General features: G+C 45.0%; 2 protein-coding genes across 6 annotated transcripts in view; one reads left to right on the forward strand and one right to left on the reverse strand.

Annotated features, from left to right (window-relative positions):
- arfgef3 (ARFGEF family member 3) overlaps window positions 1–10372 on the reverse strand; it is a 41071-nt gene extending 30699 nt beyond the window's left edge. For all 5 annotated transcript variants that reach the window (XR_009706356.1, XR_009706355.1, XM_061227740.1 and 2 more), the window contains exons 1-5: window positions 9897–10372; window positions 6870–6921; window positions 3807–3888; window positions 2767–2898; window positions 229–297 (exon numbers count right to left, since the gene is read on the reverse strand). Coding sequence is in view for 3 of the 5 variants with exons in the window: in XM_061227740.1 (XP_061083724.1) it covers window positions 229–297; window positions 2767–2898; window positions 3807–3888; window positions 6870–6921; window positions 9897–9981 (420 nt within the window). In the remaining 2 variants the exon portion in view is untranslated. The remainder of the gene's footprint in view (window positions 1–228; window positions 298–2766; window positions 2899–3806; window positions 3889–6869; window positions 6922–9896) is intronic.
- Window positions 10373–12329: 1957 nt separating this feature from the next.
- perp (p53 apoptosis effector related to pmp22) lies at window positions 12330–25336 on the forward strand. Its single transcript, XM_061227399.1, has 3 exons — window positions 12330–12651; window positions 21026–21166; window positions 23759–25336. The coding sequence occupies exons 1-3, from the start codon at window positions 12447–12449 to the stop codon at window positions 23968–23970; spliced, it is 558 nt and encodes a 185-aa protein (XP_061083383.1). The 5' UTR covers window positions 12330–12446; the 3' UTR covers window positions 23971–25336.
- Window positions 25337–26543: the final 1207 nt, after the last annotated feature.

A 26543-nucleotide genomic window follows, 5' to 3' on the forward strand; every position in this document is an offset into this window, starting at 1 on the left:
TCCTGTGCCAGACAGCTCACATACACTCCCGCAGAGAGCTCATACAAACCCACCCCACCCCACCCCCCACCCGGATAGCTCACACACCCCTCCTGTGCCTGACCACTCATACACACTCCCAGACAGCTCATACAAACCCACCCCACCCCACCCCCCACCCGGATAGCTCACACACCCCCTCCTGTGCCAGACAGCTCACACACACTCCCCTCCCCAGGCAGGGCATACCTCGGCGATGCGCAGGATGGACTCGCCGTTGATCTGGAAGGTGGGGGTGTAGGTGATGCAGAGCAGGACCTGTGGAGACAGGAGGCGGGGGGGTGGGCAGGTCAGAGAGACAGGAGGCGGGGGGGTGGGCAGGTCAGAGAGACAGACCGCTCTCTGCTCATAACTCATGACCACACAGAGAACTCAGGAGCCTGTGAGGGGGGCGGGGATACAGAGCTGGACACATCATGGCTTTACAGCCACCTCAGATACAAACCAGCCCTGAGGACCAAGGCCTACAGTCCTGTTACTCAAACCAAGGTCCTTAAGGGCTGAAACCTGCTGATTTTCCACCCTCCCATTCCCTGGGAATCAGGCGTGGAGACAGCCTGGACAGTAGCAGTAGCAGACCTGGGTCAAATACGTCATTGTTTGCTCGACTGAGCTTGCCTGTTGCAACTGAACCAACCAAGAGGCCCAGAAAGCTGGGTTTGCAGAGTATTTCATAGGTTCCAAGACACCACACCAAGTGCTCCATAAAGCATATAAAAAGTATATGAATCCAAAAAAATTAAGGATTTTACCCCGGTCTGATCAGTAGCACTAATTGTTAACAGTTTATTACCTGGGAGAAAAGAAAACCAGGGTGGGATTTGGATTTGTGAGAGTGATTTGAGTATGCAGAACCTACAGCAGTGCCAGGCCACTGTCATGAGGACAAGGCCTTCAGGGCTCTGCCGCACGAACACACCCAGTGGGTCTGTTTGCGTTCAGCACGCTGGACATAATGGAGAATGGATAATGTGTCTTTGTGAAAGGATGTGGTGGCAGTGCTCGCCCCACCCCTGTACGACACAGAGAGAAATAACGACCGCGACCGCAGGCAGTCAGGCTGCGGTCAGACAACACAAACATTAACCTCTGCCCTCACGCACAAACGTTAAAGCCCCAAACCTGGGTTGTTTTGAGTCTCTTCCTTTATTCTTTACCTTCATATTACTTGTTCACTGAGCCTTTCCTACCAGTGTGGATGTCGTAAGTGGCATTCTGCATGTAATGAACTGGAATATTAAATGAGAGCTGGTTGTTGCTGCAGCCAGCCCTCCCCACAGGGCACGGTGAGCACTAAATGCCCCTCCCTCTGGGGCTCTGTGTGCACAGGGGGGAGGGGAGGGCAGCTGGCGTGTGGAGGCTGTGGAGAGCCGTGAGTGGTTTAGTGGGGGGGGGGGTTAATGAGCAGGTTTACTGCTGGGGACCTGCTGTACTGGCAGCCCAGTGTCTCACTGGCACCCCTCCCAGCACTCTGAGGGGCCCGAATACAGCTGCCCCACCCAGCACTCTAAAGCCCCGGATACAACTGCCCCACCCAGCACTCTAAAGCCCCGGATACAACTGCCCCACCCAGCACTCTAAAGCCCCGGATACAACTGCCCCACCCAGCACTCTAAAGCCCCAGATACAACTGCCCCACCCAGCACTCTAAAGCCCCAGATACAACTGCCCCACCCAGCACTCTAAAGCCCCGGATACAACTGCCCCACCCAGCACTCTAAAGCCCCAGATACAACCGCCCCACCCAGCACTCTAAAGCCCCAGATACAACTGCCCCACCCAGCACTCTAAAGCCCCAGATACAACTGCCCCACCGAGCACTCTAAAGCCCCGGATACAACTGCCCCACCCAGCACTCTAAAGCCCCAGATACAACTGCCCCACCCAGCACTCTAAAGCCCCGGATACAACTGCCCCACCCAGCGCTCTAAAGCCCCGAATACAACTGCCCCACCCAGCACTGTGAGGCCCCGGATACAACTGCCCCACCCAGCACTCTAAAGCCCCAGATACAACTGCCCCACCCAGCACTCTAAAGCCCCGGATACAACTGCCCCACCCAGCACTGTGAGGCCCCGGATACAACTGCCCCACCCAGCACTGTGAGGCCCCGGATACAACTGCCCCACCCAGCACTCTAAAGCCCCAGATACAACTGCCCCACCCAGCACTGTGAGGCCCCGGATACAACTGCCCCACCCAGCACTGTGAGGCCCCGGATACAACTGCCCCACCCAGCACTGTGAGGCCCCGGATACAACTGCCCCACCCAGCACTCCCAGCCCAGATGCAGCTGCTGCTGCACTAAGCCACAGAGAGATGACAGGAACAGCCTGTGCCCAGAGACTGTCCACACTTTATAGCACAGCACTGCAGGATTATGGTCAATATAAGGTCTACTGACAGCGCAGCAAAACACTTTCAGGTTAAACCACCCCAGATGCTGAACAGAGGTGTAAAAATGTTCAAAAGCAAGTTTAACCCACTGCCTCGCTCACTTACATAAGACATAAAAAATATCTAAGACCACTAAAAGGTCAATTAAGTCCATCCAGTGCAATTGATTTGAAGAGCAATTAATGAGTGCAGTTACAGTACCTACAGCGCTATGTTCACATGCTAGAGAACTGCAGCTCTGCACTGGTCCACAGTGACAGCAGTCAGCCTTACAGGATAGGGAAATCCGTTTGGCTGCCTAAGAGCCAATCATCACGCAGCGTGGCTCACCTTCATCACCTCCACCTGCAGGTCCTCGTGCAGGGTGGGCGTGACCCGCACTGCCTTCAGCACCTGACACAAGAGCTGCTTCTCCGCAGCCTCCGTCTCCGTGGTGACGAACCGGTCCTCACACAGCATCTTCTGCACAACAGAAGAAGAACAGAATAGAGCGCACAGATTACAGGCAAATTCAGTGTGGGAGCGAGTGAGTGAATGTGTGAGTGTGAATATGAGCGTGAGTGTGAATATGAGCGTGAGTGTGAGCGTGAGTGTGAATATGAGCGTGAGCGTGAGCGTGAATGCGAGTGTGTGAGATTGAATGTGTGAGTGTGAGTGTGAATGCGAGTGTGTGAGATTGAATGTGTGAGTGTGAGTGTGAATGTGAGTGTGTGAGATTGAATGTGTGAGTGTGAGTGTGAATGTGTGAGATTGAATGTGTGAGTGTGAATGCGAGTGTGTGAGATTGAATGTGTGAGTGTGAGTGTGAATGTGTGAGATTGAATGTGTGAGTGTGAGTGTGAATGTGTGAGATTGAATGTGTGAGTGTGAGTGTGAATGTGTGAGATTGAATGTGTGAGTGTGAGTGTGAATGCGAGTGTGTGAGATTGAATGTGTGAGTGTGAGTGTGAATGTGTGAGATTGAATGTGTGAGTGTGAGTGTGAATGCGAGTGTGTGAGATTGAATGTGTGAGTGTGAGTGTGAATGCGAGTGTGTGAGATTGAATGTGTGAGTGTGAGTGTGAATGCGAGTGTGTGAGATTGAATGTGTGAGTGTGAGTGTGAATGCGAGTGTGTGAGATTGAATGTGTGAGTGTGTGTGAATGTGTGAGATTGAATGTGTGAGTGTGAGTGTGAATGCGAGTGTGTGAGATTGAATGTGTTGAGTGTGAATGTGAATGTGTGAGATTGAATGTGTGAGTGTGAGTGTGAATGTGACTGTGTGACCAGAGCATATAGATAAGCCTATACAGTACATATCTGGATGAGACATCTCACCTCACCGATAGCCTGCCATAACCCCAAAGCTGGGCAGGTGTTGGTGGCCTTACCTGCATCCCTGTGAGAGCGGTCTGGGCCAGCTTGGTGCTTTTGGACTCCAGAGCCAGGCGAAGAGGAAGTAAGCATCGCTCTCTGTAACGTTACAAAGACATTAATAGTAGATACAAAAATACACACTGCTACAGCCAGGACACCGCAAAACACACTTTCACTTACAACTAGATTTTTAAGAAGAATTTAATTTGGCCCACAGGAGCGAATTAATCCGAAATTCAACGGAGCAAATCAGAGGAAAAACATACTGAATATTTTTCGTAAAATTCTACATTAAACAGAATATAAATGTTACACCGCTTCCAAAACATCCACTTTCATTGGCCAGGCTGGATCTAATACGGACAGTAAGATATGAGGCAACCGTGTTCTGGAGTTGGCAGTGGAGCTGTGATATTCTGAGCTCCGAGCAGCAGACAGATTCAAGCACATCATCCCCAGGGCAGAATGATCGTAACTGTATTGTATTAATGTCATAAAAAGAAAAACATTAATAAGTAAACTGAGGCGATTAGGGGGAAGTTCAACCTGAATGCAGGTCTGGATTTAAAGGTGAAAATGTGCCCATTAACATGTGAGCTACAGTGCTGAATGCACAAGAGACAGATCCAGAAAACGGTCCAGGAGAACTGCCTGTATTTTAATAAGGCAGAATTGATTTGGTTGGGTTGTGTTTATGAAAGGCCATATGTAATGTTTATAATGCCATATAGTTCCTCAGGATAGGTTTTTTCCCATCGCTGATTAAATAACGCGCCCCTTGGAGACACATGGTTCAGTGGCAGTGTAATTAGGCCTGCTTTCTTTTATTCAGGCCAGGGCTCCGGACTGCGACTATTTTCTCTGGCAGAGAGTAAATTTATTTTTAAGGTCTCACCGGGGAGTACAGAGTTAATGAACTCTAAAAATGATTTGCGCTTTCGTCTTTCGTTCCCCCCGCAAAGTACGTGACTTGGGGGATTTCCCCGCATGTTCTGGTTCCTCAATTCGCTGAAGTCGATTTGTAATGGCACTTATGTATAGATATTGTTACTTGTATAGGTATTGTTGTTTTTATTGGCTGTTGTATTGTTGTATTCTAGCTGCCAACTGTGTTATGCTAGTTTGAAAGTTGATTGTACTCTTCAAGGGTTCTGAATTTCTGTATGTTTACACTAGGACTCGAAACTGTACTGTCCTCTCAGGTCCTCTTTGCACTTGTTCTTGTGTTTGATTTGCACTTTGTTGTACGTCGCTCTGGATAAGAGCGTCTGCTAAATGCATCATCTGCACTTTTCACCTCTGCTGCACGGATACAGATCTCATCAGACCACTGCATGATACAGAAATGGTAAATGGCTGGCATTTATATAGCGCCTTTATCCAAAGCGCTTTACAATTGACGCTTCTCGTTCACTCATTCATACACACACTCACACACCAACAGGGATTGGCTGCCATGCAAGGCACGGAGAAATTGGAGGTTAAGTGTCTTGCTCAGGGATTCTTAAACATACCCAGGGCAAAATCGAACTGGCAACCCTCCGACTGCCAGACGACTGCTCATACCGCCTGAGCCAATGTCGAGTTTCCTACGGGATTAATAAATAATGTTTGGGATATGTTTGTATCCCAAACATTATGGATCTCCTGTTTTGCAGGTGTATAAAAGTAAGTAATGGCCTGCGTGCACACAGCATATGACTAATAGACTAAATGCATTATGCGGTGCAGTTTAATGGAGTCTCAGTTACTCCCATTTTGTCCACAGAAGCACGGTAATGATTGATAAACGGAGCAGGAACATATTGTGCAGGTTACTCAGATTGCATTCTCACTGATACTGCATATGGATTTTTATCTCATTGATGTTTATCATGTTGTCTCTTCAAATCAACTAACTACGGTGCCTAGTATGACAGACCGCTTTCTTAGTCTTCTGTTTCAAGCGGTTCTCTGAGTATCCATCTTGAGTCCATTCTGACACACACACACGCAGCCTGGCTTTAGTCATTTTGAGGCCCAGGTGTGTACTACTCAGACAAAATGGCCGCCTGATCCCTCTGTCCTCTGCGTCGGTAATGAGGCCAAACGGCCTTTCTGAGCATGCCCGGTAGGTAGAGCATTCTCAGCAGGAAGATGTATGGCCCCTACTGCAGTTAACAGCACAAGCTTACAGCTGAAGGTGTTTTTTCATACACCAGGGACGACATGAATTACAGCAGTAGTTCTCAGTCATTTCCACACAATACGGATGAAGTACTGAATCGCCACTTCTTCCCCAGCCTTAACATTATGGCAAATATCTTACTTGATTAAGCAACAGAGCTGTTATAGATATATTTAGCTAAATGGGAGAACTATGACAAGAGCACATAAAAGATGCCCTGGGTGATCTACCTGTACTGTCCTGTAGCTGTTATTTATGTGATGCTCTGACTCTTCTAAGAGACAGGGCAGTGTGTGTGTGTGTATGGGGGGGGGGGGGGGGGTGGCGGGGTGGGTATGGGTGTGGGTGTGGGGAGAGAGACAGGGCAGAGTGTGTGTGTGTGTGTGTGTGTGTGTGTGTTTATGTGTGTGAGTGTAGGGAGAGAGACAGGTCAGTGCCTGAACCAGCAGAAATGGAAGCGTATCATCAGCACTCTGTTCCTTTCAAATTCTGTCAGCTACCCTTGTGTTAAATATACTTACAGGAAACAAAATGGAGTAAAATATCTGCAGATATCTGCCAAAAACATGGCTTACATTTTCACAGCACAACAGATCAGCATGGAAAGACTATGAACAGGCTCCATACCACAGAACAGAGCATAATTGTGGCATTCTTTCAAGCAGAGAGGTGCACACAGCCCACACACAATAGAATAGAATATAAGCATAACGCTCACACACACACACAGTCTATGCCCACACAATCGAATACAGTGTACACACATACAACAAAATACACAGCACGGACACACACACACACACACACACACATACATACATACACACACACACACACACACACACACACACACACACTAGAATACACAGCATACACACACACACACTAGCTGAAGTATCGGCCTTCCTACCTGAGCTGAGACGGCTGAATCTTAGCAGATCCATTCTGAGCCTCGAGGGTTTCTGAAGGATTACAGATAAAAACAATCAAAATATTACTTGATTATGCCACGAACAAAAGATTGCAATGATCATGTTTATTTAACCGTGACTGCACTGCTCAGCCTGCTGAAGAGAAGCAGTTCTCGCTTGAAAGGGCACAGCCACAGAGGCAGCTGGGCCTAAGGGAGCGTTTTGTGCAGAGCGGGCGCACAACTCTCACGAACTCCAGCAGAGAGCCTACAGGTGCCTGCAAACACCAGCCTTTACCCAGCAGTGTTCAGCCCACATGGGGCTGCCTGTAGCGTAGTGGTTAAGGTAAATGACTGGGACACCCAAGGTCGGGGGTTCTAATCCCGGTGTAGCCACAATAAGATCCGCACAGCTGTTGGGCCCTTGAGCAAGGCCCTTAACCCTGCATTGCTCCAGGGGAGGATTGTCTCCTGCTTAGTCTAATCAACTGTACGTCGCTCTGGATAAGAGTGTCTGCCAAATGCCAATAATGTAATGTAATGTAACATGGGTCCAGTCCAGGGTTTACCAGCAGCAGGTAAACGGTAAAACACGGACCGGCTCAGAACGCTCCGGGGCACTGGACTGTTACCTGTGCCACAGTCCAGTAATAATGTGACTCCTGCTGGCACGTAATGCGTCTGAACCCAGCACAGGTTTGTCCGTGACTACATTCCCCACAGTGCTCCGGGTTTCGGCAGAGCTCGACATTCATCTCGTGTCAGCGCGCTCGCTCCTGTTCACCTTCACCAACGGGAGTGATGCAGCCGTTTACCAGCCAGGCACAACCGCGATAATCTACAGACCCACAGGAACAGCTTCACTGTGAGCGCAGGCCAAAGCAGCAGGGACGGTGGTGGGGCTCCCAATCATCAATCACCACTTTGCACATTAACAGCAGGCCCAGTGCGAGCCAAGCTGGACACGTGACGCACTATAAACGCAGGAGAGAAAATCCTCCGGGACAAAAACGCAAAAACAAAAACGGTTTACCTTTCAGTAACCCTCCATTATCAATCTGTGTGAAATGGCCACAACTGGGTCAACAGTAATCATACGAGTGCACTATTCAACACATTCCGCACAATGATCTTTAAATCTGTTCAGATATTAATTTTAGGATCTCTTTAAAGGTATTTGGTCCTTACTGAGAATTAAGGATAAGAATCTGGATTCCCAGCTAAACATGATACAGGTAAAGCTAAATAGGCATACATACCGAAGCTCTTCTGATAGTTTACAAAAGGAGTTGTTTAAATGTTTAATGTTTAATGAGTAAACACAAAATGATTATTTAAAAAAAAGTAATCAAACAACCATATCACCTCTGCGAAAAAGTAATTGCCCCCTTAAACTTAAAAACTGTTGTACACCCTTTAGCAGAAATAATAGCAACCAAACTTCCTATAATTTGATATCAGTCTTTCACATGACTGTGGAATGATTGTTGGTGCCAGACTGGGAGGTTTTAGTATCTCAGAAACTTCTGATCTCCTGGTATAAACATCCAATGAGCAGCAGTTCTGCCTTGTTAATGAGAGGTCAGAGGACAAGGGCCAGACTGGTCGAAGCTGACAGGAAGGTGATAGTAACGCAAATAAGCACACATTACAACAGTGGTATGCAGAAGAGCATCTCTCAACACAGAGCGTCATACCTCTAAGTGGATAGGCTACAGCAGCAGAAGACCAATAAGTATAAAAAAAACAAGTATAACAAACACGCAATAAAGTGCTCACTGGGCGTACAGTATATTCGCAATACTGTAGTTATCCTATTCGTTCAGCTGCTCAGCCTTTTAGCACGTTACTTAGCGCACACGCTCTCAACGGCTCAAGAACGGGATAAGCATGTGTACCAGGAGCACGGAGCAGAAGTAAAAGGTAGATTTCTCCTTTTGCAAAGCACTGCCTATCAGTCTTCCAGTGATTCACTGTGACTAATGTGACCTATTAATGTTTGTCCTGCGCTGGTCATTTCTCCGTTGCCTTTGTAAATTAAGGAGACAGAGCTGAAATGGTGTTTCTGTGAATTGTCGCTAGCTAATTACAATACTGTACTGCTACGTGGCATTCAGACAAGATGTATTGCTTGGCGTTTTTGGAAGTCCGTCCAGGGAGTAAAAATGTTTTACGATACAGTACATGGGTAGGGTATATTTTATTTGCCAGAACTGCGATGCAGAAAAATGCTTATAGAACATGTGGAAGCACATGTGGAAATAACTAATGATATGGAAGCTTAAATATACCAAAATGTTGTTACAGAAACTTTTGTACAAAAGTGCTGTAGCCTGCACTTAAAATAAAATCTATATCGTCTCATGCATTATTCAACAGCTTCAATAGGTACACGCTGTGCTGCTCGTGTTTAATGACTACATAAATATTCAGAAAACGAGAGTATATACGCATGATGTGGTCACCCGATCGCAATCATATCAGTAAAACTGTCGTTTTGCCACTGTTACAAAACAATATGAGCAGGAATTTGTGTGGTATTTGTGTGAAGAAGGCGAATATAAGATAATAGCCTACAGCACACCACCTCTAATAGTCAATATAAACTTCCAAAAGAGAACAACGAATACTTTCAGCACAGTGATTCAGTTGTTATGGTTGGTGATATATTGTGAAGACAGAAGGTACAATATCATCATATTAGCAATTTACTTCGAAGGAACACACATAGTATTATTAAACATTTATTCAGTGTGCCTACACAGCACATCTGTCAAATATGATGTTATTAAAACATTTTCCCCTGAAAAGTAATTCCAATCCTGTGGAGTCCAATCAAGACCGAGTGTGCGTGCGCAAGAGGCAGCATCCAGGCCTTCCTATAATATTTAAATACACTGAAGCATAGCCACACATGACAGTGTGGAATTATCTGAAACTGTAGGCAGTACTAATTGTAATGCCAACGCCGCATACTGTGCTATCCATGTTTATGACGACAGGTGTTAAGCTACACGCATTACTCACCACGGGCTGAAGTACACGCATCTCTTATAGCTTTATATTTATTCCCAGACGCGTCCTTCTGTAGCTTTCGTAATGTTTCCTCCATCTTCAGAAGCAATGTTTGAAACCTTGTATTTTAAACAAAAAGTGCGATGGTACAGCGAATCACGCAGCATCCGTGTTCTAACGATGATTCATTCCGAGGCCAGTGATGTAAGGTAACACGTCAAATCCGTAAACATTGGGGGAAGCATCTATCACCTTCGATGGTTAAGATCAGTCCAATTATTGCGCTATGCCATTTCAAAGCGCACAAATGGTGCCCGATTGTTTCGAATAAATGTGTTCTTAAGGTTGAATCATATGCCCTGCAGTTTAGCTAATTCCTGCTCGCAGAGAAGAACGGGCCATTTCCTCGACCTGTGCCTGGGAAATACGGAACCTGCAAAGCGCGGCCGTGGAATTGCTGTTTTGCGGAATGGAGGAGATTTACAGCCAGGACTGAAGAGTAGTCAGTTAAATCCGCGCGCAGGTGCAACCGTGTGCACGGCTATGCCAAGGTGTTTCCTTATTAATCCTTCGAAACATCGAAGTCAAATTGTTCTTAAGAACTGAAATAAGTTGAATCTATATGTCTATATGTATTGCGTGTCGTCGTAGTGAGATAAAAACGGTGTTTGTGTAGAATGTTCCCTCGAATAAATTCACCAATAACATGACTCTACTCCATCCGGGATATTCTTTCTCTCTTCCCTAGCAACGCCACAGCCATCGCTGTAGTTGTCTCTATTGTAAGCCTACATCCGAGGGCAGGCAATAAGCGTGGAAACGCCAGGAAGATGCGTGGAGAGGTTTGTTCATTCATGGATATGCACATCCTCCCGAAAGCACAAACGCCCTGATAAAGTAATTTAGAAGGTAACGCTAATTGCTCAATTATTAAATACCTGATAGATAACACTGAACATTATCATTATATTTCCATCATATATTTAGAACCCTTCCCCATAAAAATAACCGTAAATGATAAAATAGTTGTCAAAATGTTTAAGTTCCATTGTTAAACGTCTAGGGTTGCGATACAGTAGCCTGTGAGTGTATCCCGACTGGACTGTCAGTTTCTTATCTGTTACCAAACATCATGGTAGATGGGACAATCCCTTGCTCTCTGTTTAGACCCGATGAAGACGACATAACGGAGTGTTCTCTCAATTGCATTAATTATATAGGCTACAATGAGCTCTTGCGTCCTGCTTCAGGGTTAGGATATGGAAAGTAAGCCAACATTTTGATTCTGCGAGTAAGAATACAACCTGACAGCATCTTTTTGCTCATATTTTGTCACTTGTTTTTTGTCAGTTATTCTTTTTATATGTTTACCGCAATAGTTAAATAATTAAACCGTTAAATAATTACTGGCTTATAATTGTTCAACTAACCATCCATACACGTGTCCTTTCCTTTGAAAATTAAATGCGTCATCTTTGCCACTTTGTGTTTGTAGTGACCGCTGTGGGTGATAATTTGCACTACAACAGACAGCATTTAAGCGCAAACAGACACAACAGACACAATTTAAGAACAAGACGAAATTACATAAAATTGTTGTCTCCCGAAGCTTTGGCGTGATCACCTGTGGATCTCTAAACACACAAACTTCAGACTTATACTATTTTAATTGTACAGTTACAAATCGGAAATGTATTCGACAATACGACTACTCCTGTATAAACTGCACTGTTCTGATACGAACACTGGGTGGTACTAACACGCCGTTTTTTGGGCAACGCCGAGTTTGTAAGCGATGCAAGTGTATGTGAGGGTGTAGTACAGGCTAGCTGGAAACGATACCACTTCACAGAATGGCTTGTATAAAATTTGGCATCATATGGCCATTAGCCTAAATGCACACGTCAACTCATTTTGCTGATTTAACTAAACTGGTCAAATTATGTCGGCGACTGAAAAATGAAATTATGAGTCAGAATTATGGACACATGTTGTTTGAATACTAGTCCTACTGAATACTAGTAAATTCTCATTTAGAGAAACTAAAATGATTGTGTAAACAATGTATGAGAACACATATGTGACCAAATTACACCAAACGTGTCTGTATGCAATGACACCTGCACATTATGATGACTATATGTTTCTAACAACACATTGCGTATTTTACTAGTTATGGATGTGATGCTTTAACTTGTGGAAGAACCTATGCACTTGTAAGTCGCTTTGGATTAAAAGCGTCTCCGAAATGACTAAAATGTAAATTTTAAATGTAAATGTAAACGTATTTGTCCAAAATCAGACATGCGTTTTCAACTGGTGTAGCCTATTGTTTATCGGCAACGAAACGGTTACACCACGCAACGTGGTGTAACCTGATCCTGGACTCACCGGCAGCTGTAAACCAAACACAGAATCACCCGACCCTACAGGTTTCCTGGACAGGTTTGTGAACGCGGGCGGGGCGCTCTCTCTCTCAGTTTTGCGCTTCGCTGTGGGCTGAGTGGACGGCGTTCTTGCGCTTCCAGATAGGCGGCTAATAACTTATCAATTCTACTGAAGATGTTTCGCTGTGGCATCGCGTACCCACGATGCAGGTGGATAGCGCCCCTTATATTGCTTTTTGCAATTATATTTGACATCATTGCTATCGCGGCAACCTCTGGATGGGTCGAGGACGAGGGTGCGAAGTCTCACTACGCGAGCATGTGGAAGTACTGCCGAGGCAGGAACGACGACTGGGAATGCCCGTCTCTTATGGAATTTCGTAAGTACGCCAATGGCAATAGGAACAGCATGTAGCCTGTAATAATTCCACGATAGCGACAATATAACTAGGCTACATTGTGTGATTAAACGTGCTACATTTGAATGGAATTGCATAGCCAAGACATTAAAAAAAAAATGAATTAAAAAAAAAATGTTCAAGAAGAATTCTGACCAAGACACGTTTACACCAATGAAGATACCGTAGTTGATGGGTATACCATTCACGGACAATTTGCTAGAATACATACTACAGTTTCTACAAGTGCCTGATTAAGTTCTGTTTCCATATTTTAGTATGTAAGTTGGAATTCAAACCCATTATCTGCCTAAATGCGGGCTAGTTTCGCTACAGTCTTGCCAAAATGACTCTTACATGTAGGCCTACTGCCCATACCATTTTACATTGGCGAGGCGAAATGTAGCTGACCTCGAGACGGCTGTGTCAGGGCTCTTCGTCAAATAAACAACATTCGGGACTGGCATTAAACTGCGAGAGCTACTTTTCCCTACCTGCTATTCTGACATTTCCACTTCTGCTTTGTCCTCCACTAAGTTTATCGAATTGTATGCCCTGCGGAGTGTAAAGTCGCGTTTGTATGTTTTAACCTACAGGGTGTGTAATTTCACGCATTTATTTACTGTGTTCATTCAGATGTGACTTAAAATTATTGCCGGGGCAAAGTATTCCAGTATTCGGTTACTGTCGATGTCATGACTACATAGCCCCACTGGCCGCTAACAAACAGGGCTCAAGGCAGCGTTAAACTACACGTGACGTCACGTAACTTTAATTGGATAAAAAAAATATTGCAAAGCCTGTTCGAATGGCATTGTGCTGAGCGCTCTGGGAAAAAGGGCGTCTGTTGAGTTTAATTTAGCTGATTAGTACCAAAATAAAACATTACTGTACTACAACAATGTACATCTACTGTACAATTATTTCTGAGAGTGCTGGGTAGGATGTCCCCCTCACCGCACCGTATTTCATGTCCACAAAAGTATTGAATGTCTCTGCTCTCTTAAATTTTTACATTTATATTCCACTGGAAACCTTTTGAAGGTAAATTGATTTAATTTATTGTTGCTGGAAAATGGCAATGGATGTATTTGAATTAAGCTATACCATAGTTAAACCAGTGTGGGTGGGTCATCATGTGTTTGATTTGCACTTTGTTGTACCTCGCTCTGGATAAGAGCGTCTGCTAAATGCCATGTAATGTAATGTAAATTCATTTGATGAGAAATTGGGGTGCTTTGAGAGAGAAATATCTTTTTTGAATAAAATGCCACATTGCATCCCCCTCTGATTTGGATCAAAAAGCCCTTGGGAGCATCTTGGTCCAAAATAAATCTGTATTTCACTGGATTCTCTAGTGGATACCGTGGCCATTTTAAGACACAGATGTATGCAAATGAATGTTCTAGTTAAGTGAGTCACTAATTAGCATTGCCATTGATCACTGTTCAAATATTATATAATATCACTGCAACATGTTTTTGCCATCCAAGACACTACTGTTTTTTTTTCTCCTGGGTTTTTTCTCCTCAGGAGGTTGAAAGGTATTTTTATGGGTATTTTCATTTGCTAAAAGTCATCATGCTGTGTCGCAAGGATGAGCCCAGCAGACACAGCAATATTAAAAAGATGTATACTTTAGATACAGGAGCAGTTCAAAGAGCACGTGCCATGGCCGACTATAGGGCGATGTTCGATTTGCGAACCAGGATACGGAAGGGCTCAGTCAGTTAGGGGCCTGCGTTTCATTGCTCTTGAACCACCGCCACTGGTCTAAACCGAACGCAATAGCTGTTATAACGCTGTGAATGTTGTTACAGGTCTGTCCTTGACCTGTCTTCCAAGGAACTGACAAAAGTGAACACATAACAAGCCATCATTCTGACTCATACAAACAAGTGAGAACAAATCCTGAGATATTCTGTTGTTGGTAATATGCGGGTAGAGGTAGTGGTTTATTTCTGAAAAACAGTGTGGATGCTTAGTCTAAGAGGAAATAAGAGTGAGGTGCAAATGGTACTGTGTGGCTGGTACATACTGCGCCAGCCTTCAGATGTACCTAGTGCTTGAATAATTTCACATCTGCCTTGCAACTCTTTCTGCATTGTCAGTAATTTTTAAAAATTGAAAGTGAATGGAAAAGCATCTCCTCGTAAATTGGAATTTATCGTGCTTTGGAAACGATCTGATTTAACAGCGCAGTAATAATGTCTGTTAATCTGGTGTAACCTACTGTGAGTGTTAAAATGCTGATATGATTTTTCTGGGGAAAGGGACCGCTGATGTGCGTTGCTGTCTCGGTTGACGACACGTGTTTGCTCCACACGTATACGAGCAGTGGTATTATTCTGAAACGCCTGCATGTGGGGTGTTGGGGGTGCTGGCTTCTCTAACAGTGACATGTTCCATGAACTCATCCAGTGCCATTCCATTAGCATTCACCCAGCATACAGCCGTGCAGATTTCTGTTCCATGAATATTTAAGATAACTGCAGGACACTAAAACGCATTCAGTCTTCGGTGGAGAGTCCATCTGTTAATGTGAAATGTAATTTCTGTGAGTGTTGCTGGGCTGTGTTAATTCAGCCCTTAAGTGCGGGTGTTGGCATGTGTCCGAAGGTTTTTATCGCCTACACGTGAAGTTTAGTTTTTTGTTTTAGGCATTAGTACGCACAAATCATACAGAAAATGAGCTGAGCAGCACGTAAAAGGAGGATAGAGCCTGTCTGCTGTTATGCAGTGCTGGACATGAGAGAATATGCAAATAAATAACGTCCATATACGTCCAAGGGGGCAGGCACCTTCACTGGATTCCCTTCAGAGTCTACTGTGCAAAGGTTTGAAAATACTGCGTATAGCATTGGATTGCATTTGTATAGTGCTTTTCAGGATGTCCAAAACCTTCAAAGTGAGGGGGGGAAACATCAACCACCACCAATGTGTAGCCTCCACCTGGGTGCTCATGGCAGCCATTTTGTGCCAGAACACTGAACATACAGCAGCTGACAGAAAACCGGAGGGAGTTTGCTGCTGTTGAGTTGAGAATAATATTAACCAGTAATGTTGTGTACATGGGTTAATATCGCATATTTCCTCTATTATATGCAACTCCTTTAGAATTTTGACAAAGGGCAGGTGACACGCTGAATGAGTGTCATTAATAATTTTTATAAAAAGGAATGAGACTGAGTTTGTTCACCAAGCTTCATTAAACATTAAAGCTATGTTCATGCCCCTGCTCACCAGTATGACATGTACCAGCTGGTACAGATCAGCCAGTGCTTCTGTTCGGAGAAAAGGATTAAAACAATTGGAGACCACGATCCAACGATAAATGGTATATTCACTTAGCACCTTTATCCAAAGTGCTGTACACTTGATACTTCTCATTCACCCATTCACACACACACACACACACACACACACACACACACACAACGGTGATTGGCTGCTATGCAAGGCAGACAGACCAGTCTGCCTCATTACAAAACCACTGCACCAATTCACCTGGCTAATGTTTTCTTTAACAAAACTTCAGACTCTGTTCTCACAAGTCAGCCGACAGTCTGGGTGTTCCTTCTTTGAGTTCAAAAGGCAGCTATCGTCAAAACTCCCTGGGAATTCTTTGGAACCTAATCTGACATAATGCAATGCAGCTGTTCTGATCTGACTCAGTGTTCTTCAGTGAAACAGGTAGGTATATTAAAATATAATGTGTTTAGCAGATGTAGCTCTTCTTCCTCAGTGGTATAGCAGTAGGGTCTGGAATGGAACATAAACCCTCCAGACCCAAACATGGGTATATTTGAGCCTTTGGCACCTACAATAATTTTTAAACAGGCAAGAACAGGCTCTATTTGATAACCTGTTTCACAGTAGGTTTCTTCAGAGATGATCATTGCAGGGTTTTGGTAATGCAGGTGTCACAGTCTCCTCTACAGTGTGTCACCTCTGACTGCAGTGGCTTTACAGTAAGTGTTTGGCATCATAAGACACCCCTATCCTCTGGGCTTGACTCATCATCCAGATCTTTGCTAATCGTGTGTTGGTGTGACCTAGTGTCTCGGTGAAACGCATTTCATGAATGATGACTGCAGGGGTAGTTTTCTGAAGATCTTGCATACTCTCTGGTTATCACCCACTTCTGAACCAGCATTTGTGATTATATGTTGAAAGGGCACACAAGTGCCCGCATCCTAGAGACGGTGCATGAGAGTGCCGGTATCCTAGAGATGGTGCATGAAGAGTGCCCATATCATAGAGATGGTGCATAAGAGTGCCCGTATCCTAGAGACGGTGTATGAAGAGTTCCCGTATCCTAGAGACGGTGCATGAGAGTGCCCGTATCCTAGAGACGGTGCATGAGAGTGCCCGTATCCTAGAGACGGTGTATGAAGAGTTCCCGTATCCTAGAGACGGTGCATGAGAGTGCCCGTATCCTAGAGACGGTGCATGAGAGTGCCCGTATCCTAGAGACGGTGCATGAAGAGTGCCCGTATCCTAGAGATGGTGCATGAAGAGTGCCCGTATCCTAGAGACGGTGTATGAAGAGTGCCCGTATCCTAGAGACGGTGCATGAGAGTTCCTGTATCCTAGAGACGGTGCATGAAGAGTGCCCGTATCCTAGAGACGGTGCATGAAGAGTGCCCGTATCCTAGAGATGGTGCATGAAGAGTGCCCGTATCCTAGAGACGGTGTATGAAGAGTGCCCGTATCCTAGAGACGGTGCATGAGAGTTCCTGTATCCTAGAGACAGTGCATGAGTGTTCCCGTATCCTAGAGACAGTGCATGAGAGTGCCCGTATCCTAGAGATGGTGCATGAGAGTGCCCGTATCATAGAGATGGTGCATGAGAGTTCCCGTGTCCTAGAGATGGTGCATGAGAGTGCCCGTGTCCTAGAGACGTTGGAATGCAGTTGGCAGTGCACATTGAACATGGGGACATGTGTTTTTTAAAAGTCTGGTTTGACTCCCAAAAATTATATTCAAATATTATGTTTAAAGGGCCCACTCAGTACTTTCCACAGACTGTTCAGTTCCTTAACGAAAATGACCTGGATTACAACTAAGTACCCTGGTGGATCATGGTACTCGTAGTATTTAACGTCTTGCACTGGCGTCTTGGTAACCTGGGTAGAAACTTTGCTTCGCCCACTGAACTCTATCATACTGAGCCTTGTGAGTTGTGAGTTTGTTTCCATGGTGATCAGCAGAGCTTGGACTCCAACATGTCCATTATCAAAAAAAGAATAAGAGCAAAATGCTGAAGATGAAGATTAACACGGAAGTAGTATGGCGGTCCTACTTATTCAAATCTATTTTCCTTTTGAAGTGATTTTTTGCAAAGATCTTCACTGTTATTTTTATTAGGAGAATGATTCTATAGTATTATAGTACCGTAGCATTGACTTTTTCTTTGTTGTGAGCCATTAGCATTATCTTAGCCACCAACATTACTGAGTGGGCCTTTAATTATATATTCATATCTCTTGCTGAAGGTAATTCATAATTCATAATTTCACTTGATCTTGGAGCCCTGTGCTTCACTGGGTGTTGTAGCTGTTTGTAAGGACTGTGTGCTTGGCTCAGACAGCATATCTGTTGTCTAGATTCCCCATGTTGTTGAGAATGTGATCACTGCTATATTTAGTCTCTAAGTGCCTGCTGTGAGTTGATAAGAGAATAAAAATGCCACAGATGGCAAACCATTCAAGAAACCTACTCTACAGCAATCTACTCGAGTGTCTTCAGGCTAAAAAGTAGCTTGGATTAAGAACCAATCTGAGATTGTGTAGCTCTTGGGGTAATCCGGGAGATGGCTGAATCCCGTTTGTACCCAGAAGACACTGCAGTGCGTCACAGAGAGCAGCTGGCCTGTCCATTCCGCAGTAATCCCTGCTGAGTAAACTCATTTTCCGAAGAACGGCACTGATTATTGCACAATGACACAACCAGAAGCCATTTTGTTTCACGCACACATCCCAGCACAGATGAGTCGAACATCCGATCACCACTGTGTGTGCTAACAGCGCAGTTCAGTTCAGTTCATGTGCTCGGCTGGTGCTTGTTTTCATGGATGCTTAATACGTTTAGGAATGTTCTGATGCACACAGAGGCTTCTCTACATAATTAATTTATTATTAATGTTCTTGTTTCTTTGCAAAGTTCTGTGTGCGTGTGTGCATGTTATGTCCTACAACCTGTTGATGCCAGCCATATTAGAACAGCAGGGAAACCGAGGGAATGACAGGACCCTGAGGAATCTGCAGTGTCTTGTCTGTCTGTCTGTCTGTCTGTGCTGTTGTTTTTAGTAGAATGACACAGCAGGTCTGACATGGTAACCATGATGATGAGTCTGACATGGTAACCATGACGATGAGTCTGACATGGTAACCATGATGATGAGTTTGACATGGCAACCATGACGATGAGTCTGACGTGGTAACCATGAACGATGACTCTGACATGGTAACCATGATGATGTGTCTGACATGGTATTCATTAAGATAAGTCTGATAGGGGTAACCATGATGATGAGTCTCACATGGTATTCTTGGAAGATAAGTCCGACATGGTAACCATGATGATGTGTTTGTTACATGGTGACCCTGATGATGAGCCACAGCACTGACAGATGGGGCTTGGAGCACGCACACTTATTGCAGAATCAGCTTTCAGAACGGCTAGCTCAGGGGGAACAACTGAGGTGTTTAATCAAGTGATCCTTGGTTGGCTTGTTAGGCAAACTGAAAGACTTGAGTATGCAGACGGGTACTGTGTGCGTGTTTCATGGCTGTAGAGCTGTCTCCCAACCCGTTGGTACCACACAGTACTACAATCTTCCATGATTAAAGACCTGTTTGGACCAGCCCACTAATGCAGTCCAGATTCTGGCAGAAATCGGCATTTGTTTCCGTGCAGCAGTATTAGTAGTTTGATTGACGTTTGATTGACAGGGACAGATGTGGGGAGAACTCTGGCCCAGCTGTGTGGGTGTAGCCGCTGGAGGATGTCTGACTCTGGGGTTTACAGACAGTCCTCCTCCCCCTCAGCTAAAGGAGAGCTGCCCGGAAACCCACACTGCACCTGCCGCAGATTCTGTACGCCCACCAGATACTCCACTCACACTCCAGTTTCATACACATCCTCAGAATGAGGGGAAAGGCCATGGACAACGCTGTGTAGAACGGCTGTTGTGGTCTGTATTGCGACATCGGCAAACTCCAGTTAAAACCAGTTAACTCTTGTAACTGGTTTGGAAGCAGCTGCTCAGGATTGACCTATACTGTCCTCGATGAGCCAGAGACCGGCTCCCCCGATCTTTGAGTGCTGGGTCAGGTGTGTGCGCGAGAATGTGATTGTTAGCACGGCAGGCCAATGGCAGTTTCTGGTGTTCGTCATTGGCAGTCTTTGACTTGTGAGAGTGAGTCACCAGGGTTATCTCCAGGAGAGGAATGTGGCTGCTATGCGGTGGATTCCACAGGGAATGAGTAATGCTAATTGTGAAGGGAGGGAGAGAAAGCTATCATCAGAACTCGCCACAACTATCCCTGACTGTTGATGGGTGAATTTGGTCTGCGGTTGGGGTTTAGGTGCAGTAATTGCTTCTCCTCATAGATTGTTCTCATATGCATGACGGGAATTCCAGCGTTATGGATGTGACATTTTGACACAAAATGACAAACCAAATCCTTCAGAAACATTTCTAAATTAAAAAATGTTAATGCATATTATCATAGCACCCACCTGGCTGAGGGAAAGGGCCAACAAGATCGAAAAATATTGTGATGCCTGAAAAAATGTGACAAATAACGCAAATAGACAGGTATTTTGGGGAGACTATAAACTTTCTAAAAACGCTGTGGATTTTAATGTCTAATGCAGAAAGTTTGATATCCATGCAATGCAGGAGGTTTGGCTGAACATTTAAATAGCAATTTAGAAAATATTATTTTATTTGTCTTGATTTTTATGAGGAGATACCAGTGTTATGGATGTGACGCCATTGCGTTACGGATTTCACATTATTACTGAAGATTGTGCAATATTTTATACTAATGAATTTACTTCTGTTTAGCTTTCCTCGTTTTCCTATGATTTAAAGGGTAGAATAATGTAAAGGGTTTTGTATTGTATTTGGTCTTGGGGTAAATTCCCTGTGCATATTTATATTGTGTTGCTTTAAAAAATGCTGTTTGCTGTGCTCGTCACCAAACTGTATCTGCTCATTAAGACTCGCAGGCATTAGTCAGCACACCCTGAGACACAGGAAAACCTGGTTCTATGGCAGGTCTTTCCTGCTGCAGTTTCTAACCTCTCCCTTCCTCTCCCTCTGTGTGTGTGTGTGTGTACACAGCTTGGGCTCAGGCAGTAGCAGCTCTGATGATCTTGGGCCTCCTCATCCTCATTGTGGCCTTCATCCTCTCCTGCATTGCCCTCTGCCCTGCAGTCAACATCACCCTGCTGCCTCTCATCGGGATCCTGCTCCTGGTCGCTGGTAAGGCCGTCCTCCTCCTCCTCTTCGTCCTCCTCCACCCCCTGTTCTTCCTCCTCCTCTTCCTCCCCCTCCTCCTCCTCCTCCTCCAGATCATACGATGTCTGACGCCTCGTCCTGTTTTCTTACCACTCAGGCTTTCTCATTGTGCCTTAAAGGCCCCTAATTATTCATGTTAAGTTCTATTGAATGCTTGGTCACTTTGGTTGTCTAACATGTGAAAACAAAGCTCTAAAACAAGACATTTTACCGCATTTGCTCCCAGAAAATAAAATCCCTGGACAGCACACGCAAGTTAAATTTGGCTTCAGATCTGACTTTGATTCTGGATTTCAATGGAAGCAGCCGGTTATCTTTGATGTGCTGTTTACAGAGCTCTCGCACGCACATCTGGACATTGTATGCAACATCCTCGCATTATAACCCCCCCACCCTCAATAATCTCCCCAAGGATGTGAGAAAGGATACAGCATATTAGACGCACGTTACCTGCACATTAGACGCACGTTACCTGCACATTAGACGCACGTTACCTGCACATTAGACGCGCGTTACACGTACGTTACCCGCACATTAGACACACGTTAGATGCACATAAGACGCACTGTTACTGGTCGCCTGTAACTAACGGCACATTACATGGCCTTGCAGGGGAGGGGGGTGAGATCTGGTTGGCTGCGATTTAGATTTGAGGGACACATCCTGGCATCGGTGAGCCCCCACTGGCTGGTGTGAGCTCCACTGGCTGGTGTACTCTCCACTGGCTGGTGTGCGCTCCACTGGCTGGTGTACTCTCCACTGGGTGGTGTGCGCTCCACTCGTTTCCCCACTGGTGACTCCTGAACCAGGCACAGCACAAAGCTGGGCACGCAAGGCTGCTGTGGAAAAGAGCGGTTCTGACCGGAACGTGTACGGTTAAATCCCTTGTTTACAGATGCCATGTCCGCTTTCTGAGCTGGGTCTGTGTGGGCAGGAGGTGGGAGGAGGGCTCGGTCATTCCCAGTCAGATAACCAATCAGGGCAAAGCATGTAGGGGGGAAACAAAACATGCCAAACACCCAAAAACACCCACCGGATACAGCCTGTGTGGCTGCAAGAGAGAGGAACTCACTGGATGTTTTCTTTAATGTTTTAGAGAACCTGTTTCTTTATCAAGATATCAACTAAACCGTAAACTCATCAAACCTTTTCTACTTGTTAGGTAGACCTTGGGGAATGATAGCAAACTAAAATATAATACACTGGCACCTGCGCAGGTGGCTGCATAGCTGGTGTGATCCAATGAATCATCAGGATGCTAAATTTATGCCGGCCCATATTTTTACACTGGTGTTCTTTACACTGTGTGTGTGGATGATGGCTGGGTGATTTCTTTAGGCAGATTTTGCGGGACATTGTTGTCCCTATCGTAACGATCAGTTCATTTCCCTTCGTGAGCAGACTGAGGGAGGGGCTGTGTGTGTTGATGGAACAGAAACGGTGAAGGAGCGCATCCTGTGGTGTTGTTTAATCCCTCAAAGCTCCACGCTGTTGCCTGGCAACAGTTGTGACATATTGAACCCTCCTGCTGCCTGCTCCGGGCCGTGTGTGAGTGTGTGAGTGTGTGTGTGTGAGTGTGTGAGTGAGTGAGTGTGTGTGTGAGTGTGTGAGTGTGTGAGTGTGTGAGTGAGTGAGTGAGTGAGTGAGTGAGTGTGTGTGTGTGTGTGTGTGTGTGTGTGAGTGTGTGAGTGTGTGAGTGAGTGAGTGAGTGTGTGTGTGTGTGTGTGTGTGTGTGGGTGGGGTGTGTGTGTGTTTGTGTGTGTGGGGGGGTGTCGTAGCTGTGTTGCCATGGGAACTGTGAGGAACAGCGTTCTTGGCAGAGTCACCTTGACGCTACGCCCAGGTGGCTACTCGGTGTGATAACTACGTGGGCCATTACCCCCCCCCCCCAGCGCTTCCACACCCCTCCGCACCCTTCCACACCCCTCCGCCCCCTCACCTGCCGAAACCACATGACCTGACGCCCAACTCCACCACAGTGGGACGCGGAAGCGGCTCCTTCCTTCGTTTTCCCCCCGTGTGTTTCCCCCGGCCTGCCCTGTCGTCGGCAGACTGAGCGGACTTCACCCTGCTGCACACGGGCCCCGGTATCAGTGCGGGAGTTTCAGCGCCGGGCCTACAGATGCGGGCAGATTACGCCACTCTGGGTTTCTGCCATTGCAGGATGAGCTGTGACTATTCTCATTATGCTAACCCAACCCTGCCCTGCCCTAACACCACTGTGTCACATGGCTGACTTTCAGCATTGCGAGCACTTTTTAAATACTTGGATGTAATCCATATTTTACACCCATTTGCTATTTAAGCAGCAGTGGGTTTCCACTGCCCCTATTCACAGTGAATCCTGAATGGCCATATGTACGCTTTCTTTAACCAGTGTTACCTGTGAGTACGTGCATTCATTGATTAATATTGTGAAATACAGAAGCTGAAATAAGCGAGGTTTTGGCTGTGTGCAGTTTCTTAGTCATGGGGGTCCCCCTGTATACTTACAGTGGTGGGGACCCCCGAAAAATCCTCGGCCCCCAGTGACCAACCCTCGTCCTCTCGTTGCAGTGGTCCTGCAGGTGATCGCCCTGATCATCTACCCCGTGAAGTTCAACGAGCGCATCTTCGAGGGCCGCTACTTCTACACCTGGGCCTACGGCTTCGGCTGGGGCGCCACCATCCTGATGATCGGCTCCACCGCGCTCTTCTGCTGCCTTCCCCGGTACGAGGACCAGATGCTCGGCCTCACCAAGACCAAGTACCTCTACAGCTCCGCCTAGAGGCCGGAGGCCCGCACTGCGACCTTCCCCGGGACAGGCATTACGTTACTTTAGTTACTTAGCTGACACTTATATTATCCGAAGTGACTCGCAGTTGATTGGACTAAGCAGGGGACATTCCCCCCCCCAGAGCAATGCGGGGTTAAGGGCCTTGAACCACCAACCCTCTGGGTCCCAGTCATGTACCTTAGCCGCCCAGTCATGTACCACCGTCCCTGCCCTGATGCTTCCTCTTTGGGTTCACTTATGGGATGACTTTAAAAAAATAATTTTGAGGTATAAGCCCTCATTAATGTTCACTGTCAGTTTGCAGAATGTAGTCTTGAATAGGGAATGATGTATAGGAAACTCTGTTAATCCCTGAAGACCATGGGAAAAAGGGAAAATGTGTGGGAAGGTTTTTTAGTATTTGCTATTGTCCTTCCAAATGTGGGTTTGTTTTTCCCATTGTCTTTCTGAATCTGAACCCTCCCTGAACCCTTAAAGTGGGCTATTGGGAATATCTTCCTCCAAAGTGCTCTTAATGTCCCGCATTCCCACTACTCCACCGGGATCCTGTGTAATCCCATCTCTTATCGATGTTCAGCCAACGGCTGTGAAATGGAAAAATCACTTTATCAGCTTACTGTGTGCTGCAAGCTAACACAAGCAGGTCACGGTTTCACTGAGTGAAATTATTTTTAACAAGCGATGCAAATGGAAAACTGTTGACACTCGGATTGTGTCTTAATCTCCCGTTGTTGTTTTTAAGCCTCAGTCATGGAATGAAATGCTTTTTATGCTAAGCGAGCGGATTTCTGAAATGTTCTGTGTGTATTCCCCATTAAACTGAGAAGTCATTTGTGTGCCCAGATCTCCAATTGAATTAGAGAAAGCAAAGTACACTTTGTTCAATAAATGAATGCAAACTTGAACGTAGAGAACAACAGCATATGTATCTCTCTCTCTCTCTCTCTCTCTCTCTCTCTCTCTCTTTTGCAAAATCAATAAGTATACAATAAAGAGGGAAATATATATTGTGTAAAATATGACTAGTCCATCACATATTTTAAATGCAGTAAAAATATTGAATATTACTGTTAGGGACACAGCAAGCCTGTCTTGTACAAACAAACATATCAGAAGCTGAATGTTTGATCAATACCTCAGGATAATTGCTGTTATTTAAAAACCTCTGACAGAAATGTGCCTTAATGTGCATTTAGAGTTTCATAAATTACCAACATATCACATCCGATTCCTTTGTATTCCTGTTGTGTTGCTTAGAATGCATATATTTACAATGCATTACATATCATTGCTATAATGTACAGAGATCTAATGTCAAATGTTGTGTTTTTTATGCAATAAAGTATTCTAAACTTCAGTTTGAATCTCATTTGTTTTGGTCCTAATATTACTGTGTGTCATGTAAAGTCATTTCCCTGGCAAGTCATCATGAAATGGTTGAATATTGTTCAGAAATCCTCTCATGCAAGCCTCATGCAAGGCTGAATGTCCTCAATATCCAAGGTCCTTTGATTTAATCAACTGCCTCCACGAACGTCCTAAAAGACAAATTTCGGAAAAAGTCTCCACAAGAAAAAAATTTGTTTTTAAACAGAACTGAATTATGATGTCCTGTCATCATAATTTGTGTCTGTTCTGTCTTTTGTGTGTGTGGTATTTTGTTAATCTTTCTTTATTTGTATGTGTTCATGTGTCAGGGTGAATATTATGTCTGAAAATTACATTCCCAAAATAAAGTGGTTACTATTCTTGAACCCTTTTTATAACAGGCATAATCCTCTTCTGAGTTTGTTTTCCAGTATTACTCAAACAAAGTAACCGAAGATCAAATGGTCGAAGTGGAAGCTTTTTCTCACCTAAAAGATTTAAGTGGATACAGAAACTTGTGGCTGAGCCTGGGCAGCTTAGAAACAAAGTGGAGCCACAGCCACAATGCTGGACAAATTCTGGTAAAATATGTCACTGTTGAAAGAGTATTCTGAATTGCTTTTCTGAGCTACTTCTAGACGTGTGTCTAAAAAGGCCATTTGGAGACTTTTTGCTGGTGAAAGAAATGCCTGTGTATCCCCATGTATGCTGCTTTTCATATCAACCACAATCGCAATCCCAGTATTTGGGAAGCTTTGATTTTTCCTAATTTGGTGCTTTATGTCAGACATTGCTATACATGTCAAGAACAATACATATATTTATTCTTATTCATGTTGTGCTATTTTGCAAATGATTACATAAAGGCAGTTAAAAAAGAAATGCATTTTAACTGATCAACTGAAAACTGAGGTGAATCAGCAGCTTCCTAATCAGTGAAACTATGGACTCCAGAAGTATGCAGATAGAAATAAAAAGATTATCCAAGAGATTATCCAAGAGATTATCAAAGCCTGCATTGTGATAAAAAGTTATTTAGGGAAACACTAAAGATCTTTAGGAGCATAGTTATTCACCCCAGTCATTTGATCAGATAAAAAGTAACCTAATTTTATGTAGTTTGCAATATAGCACAATATGAACATGAGACTTCTTCTTCATGGCATGCCTAGCAATTCCATATATAAAGTGGCTTA

This window comes from Conger conger, chromosome 18 (assembly GCF_963514075.1).
Source record: "Conger conger chromosome 18, fConCon1.1, whole genome shotgun sequence".
NCBI classification, from domain to species: domain Eukaryota; kingdom Metazoa; phylum Chordata; class Actinopteri; order Anguilliformes; family Congridae; genus Conger; species Conger conger.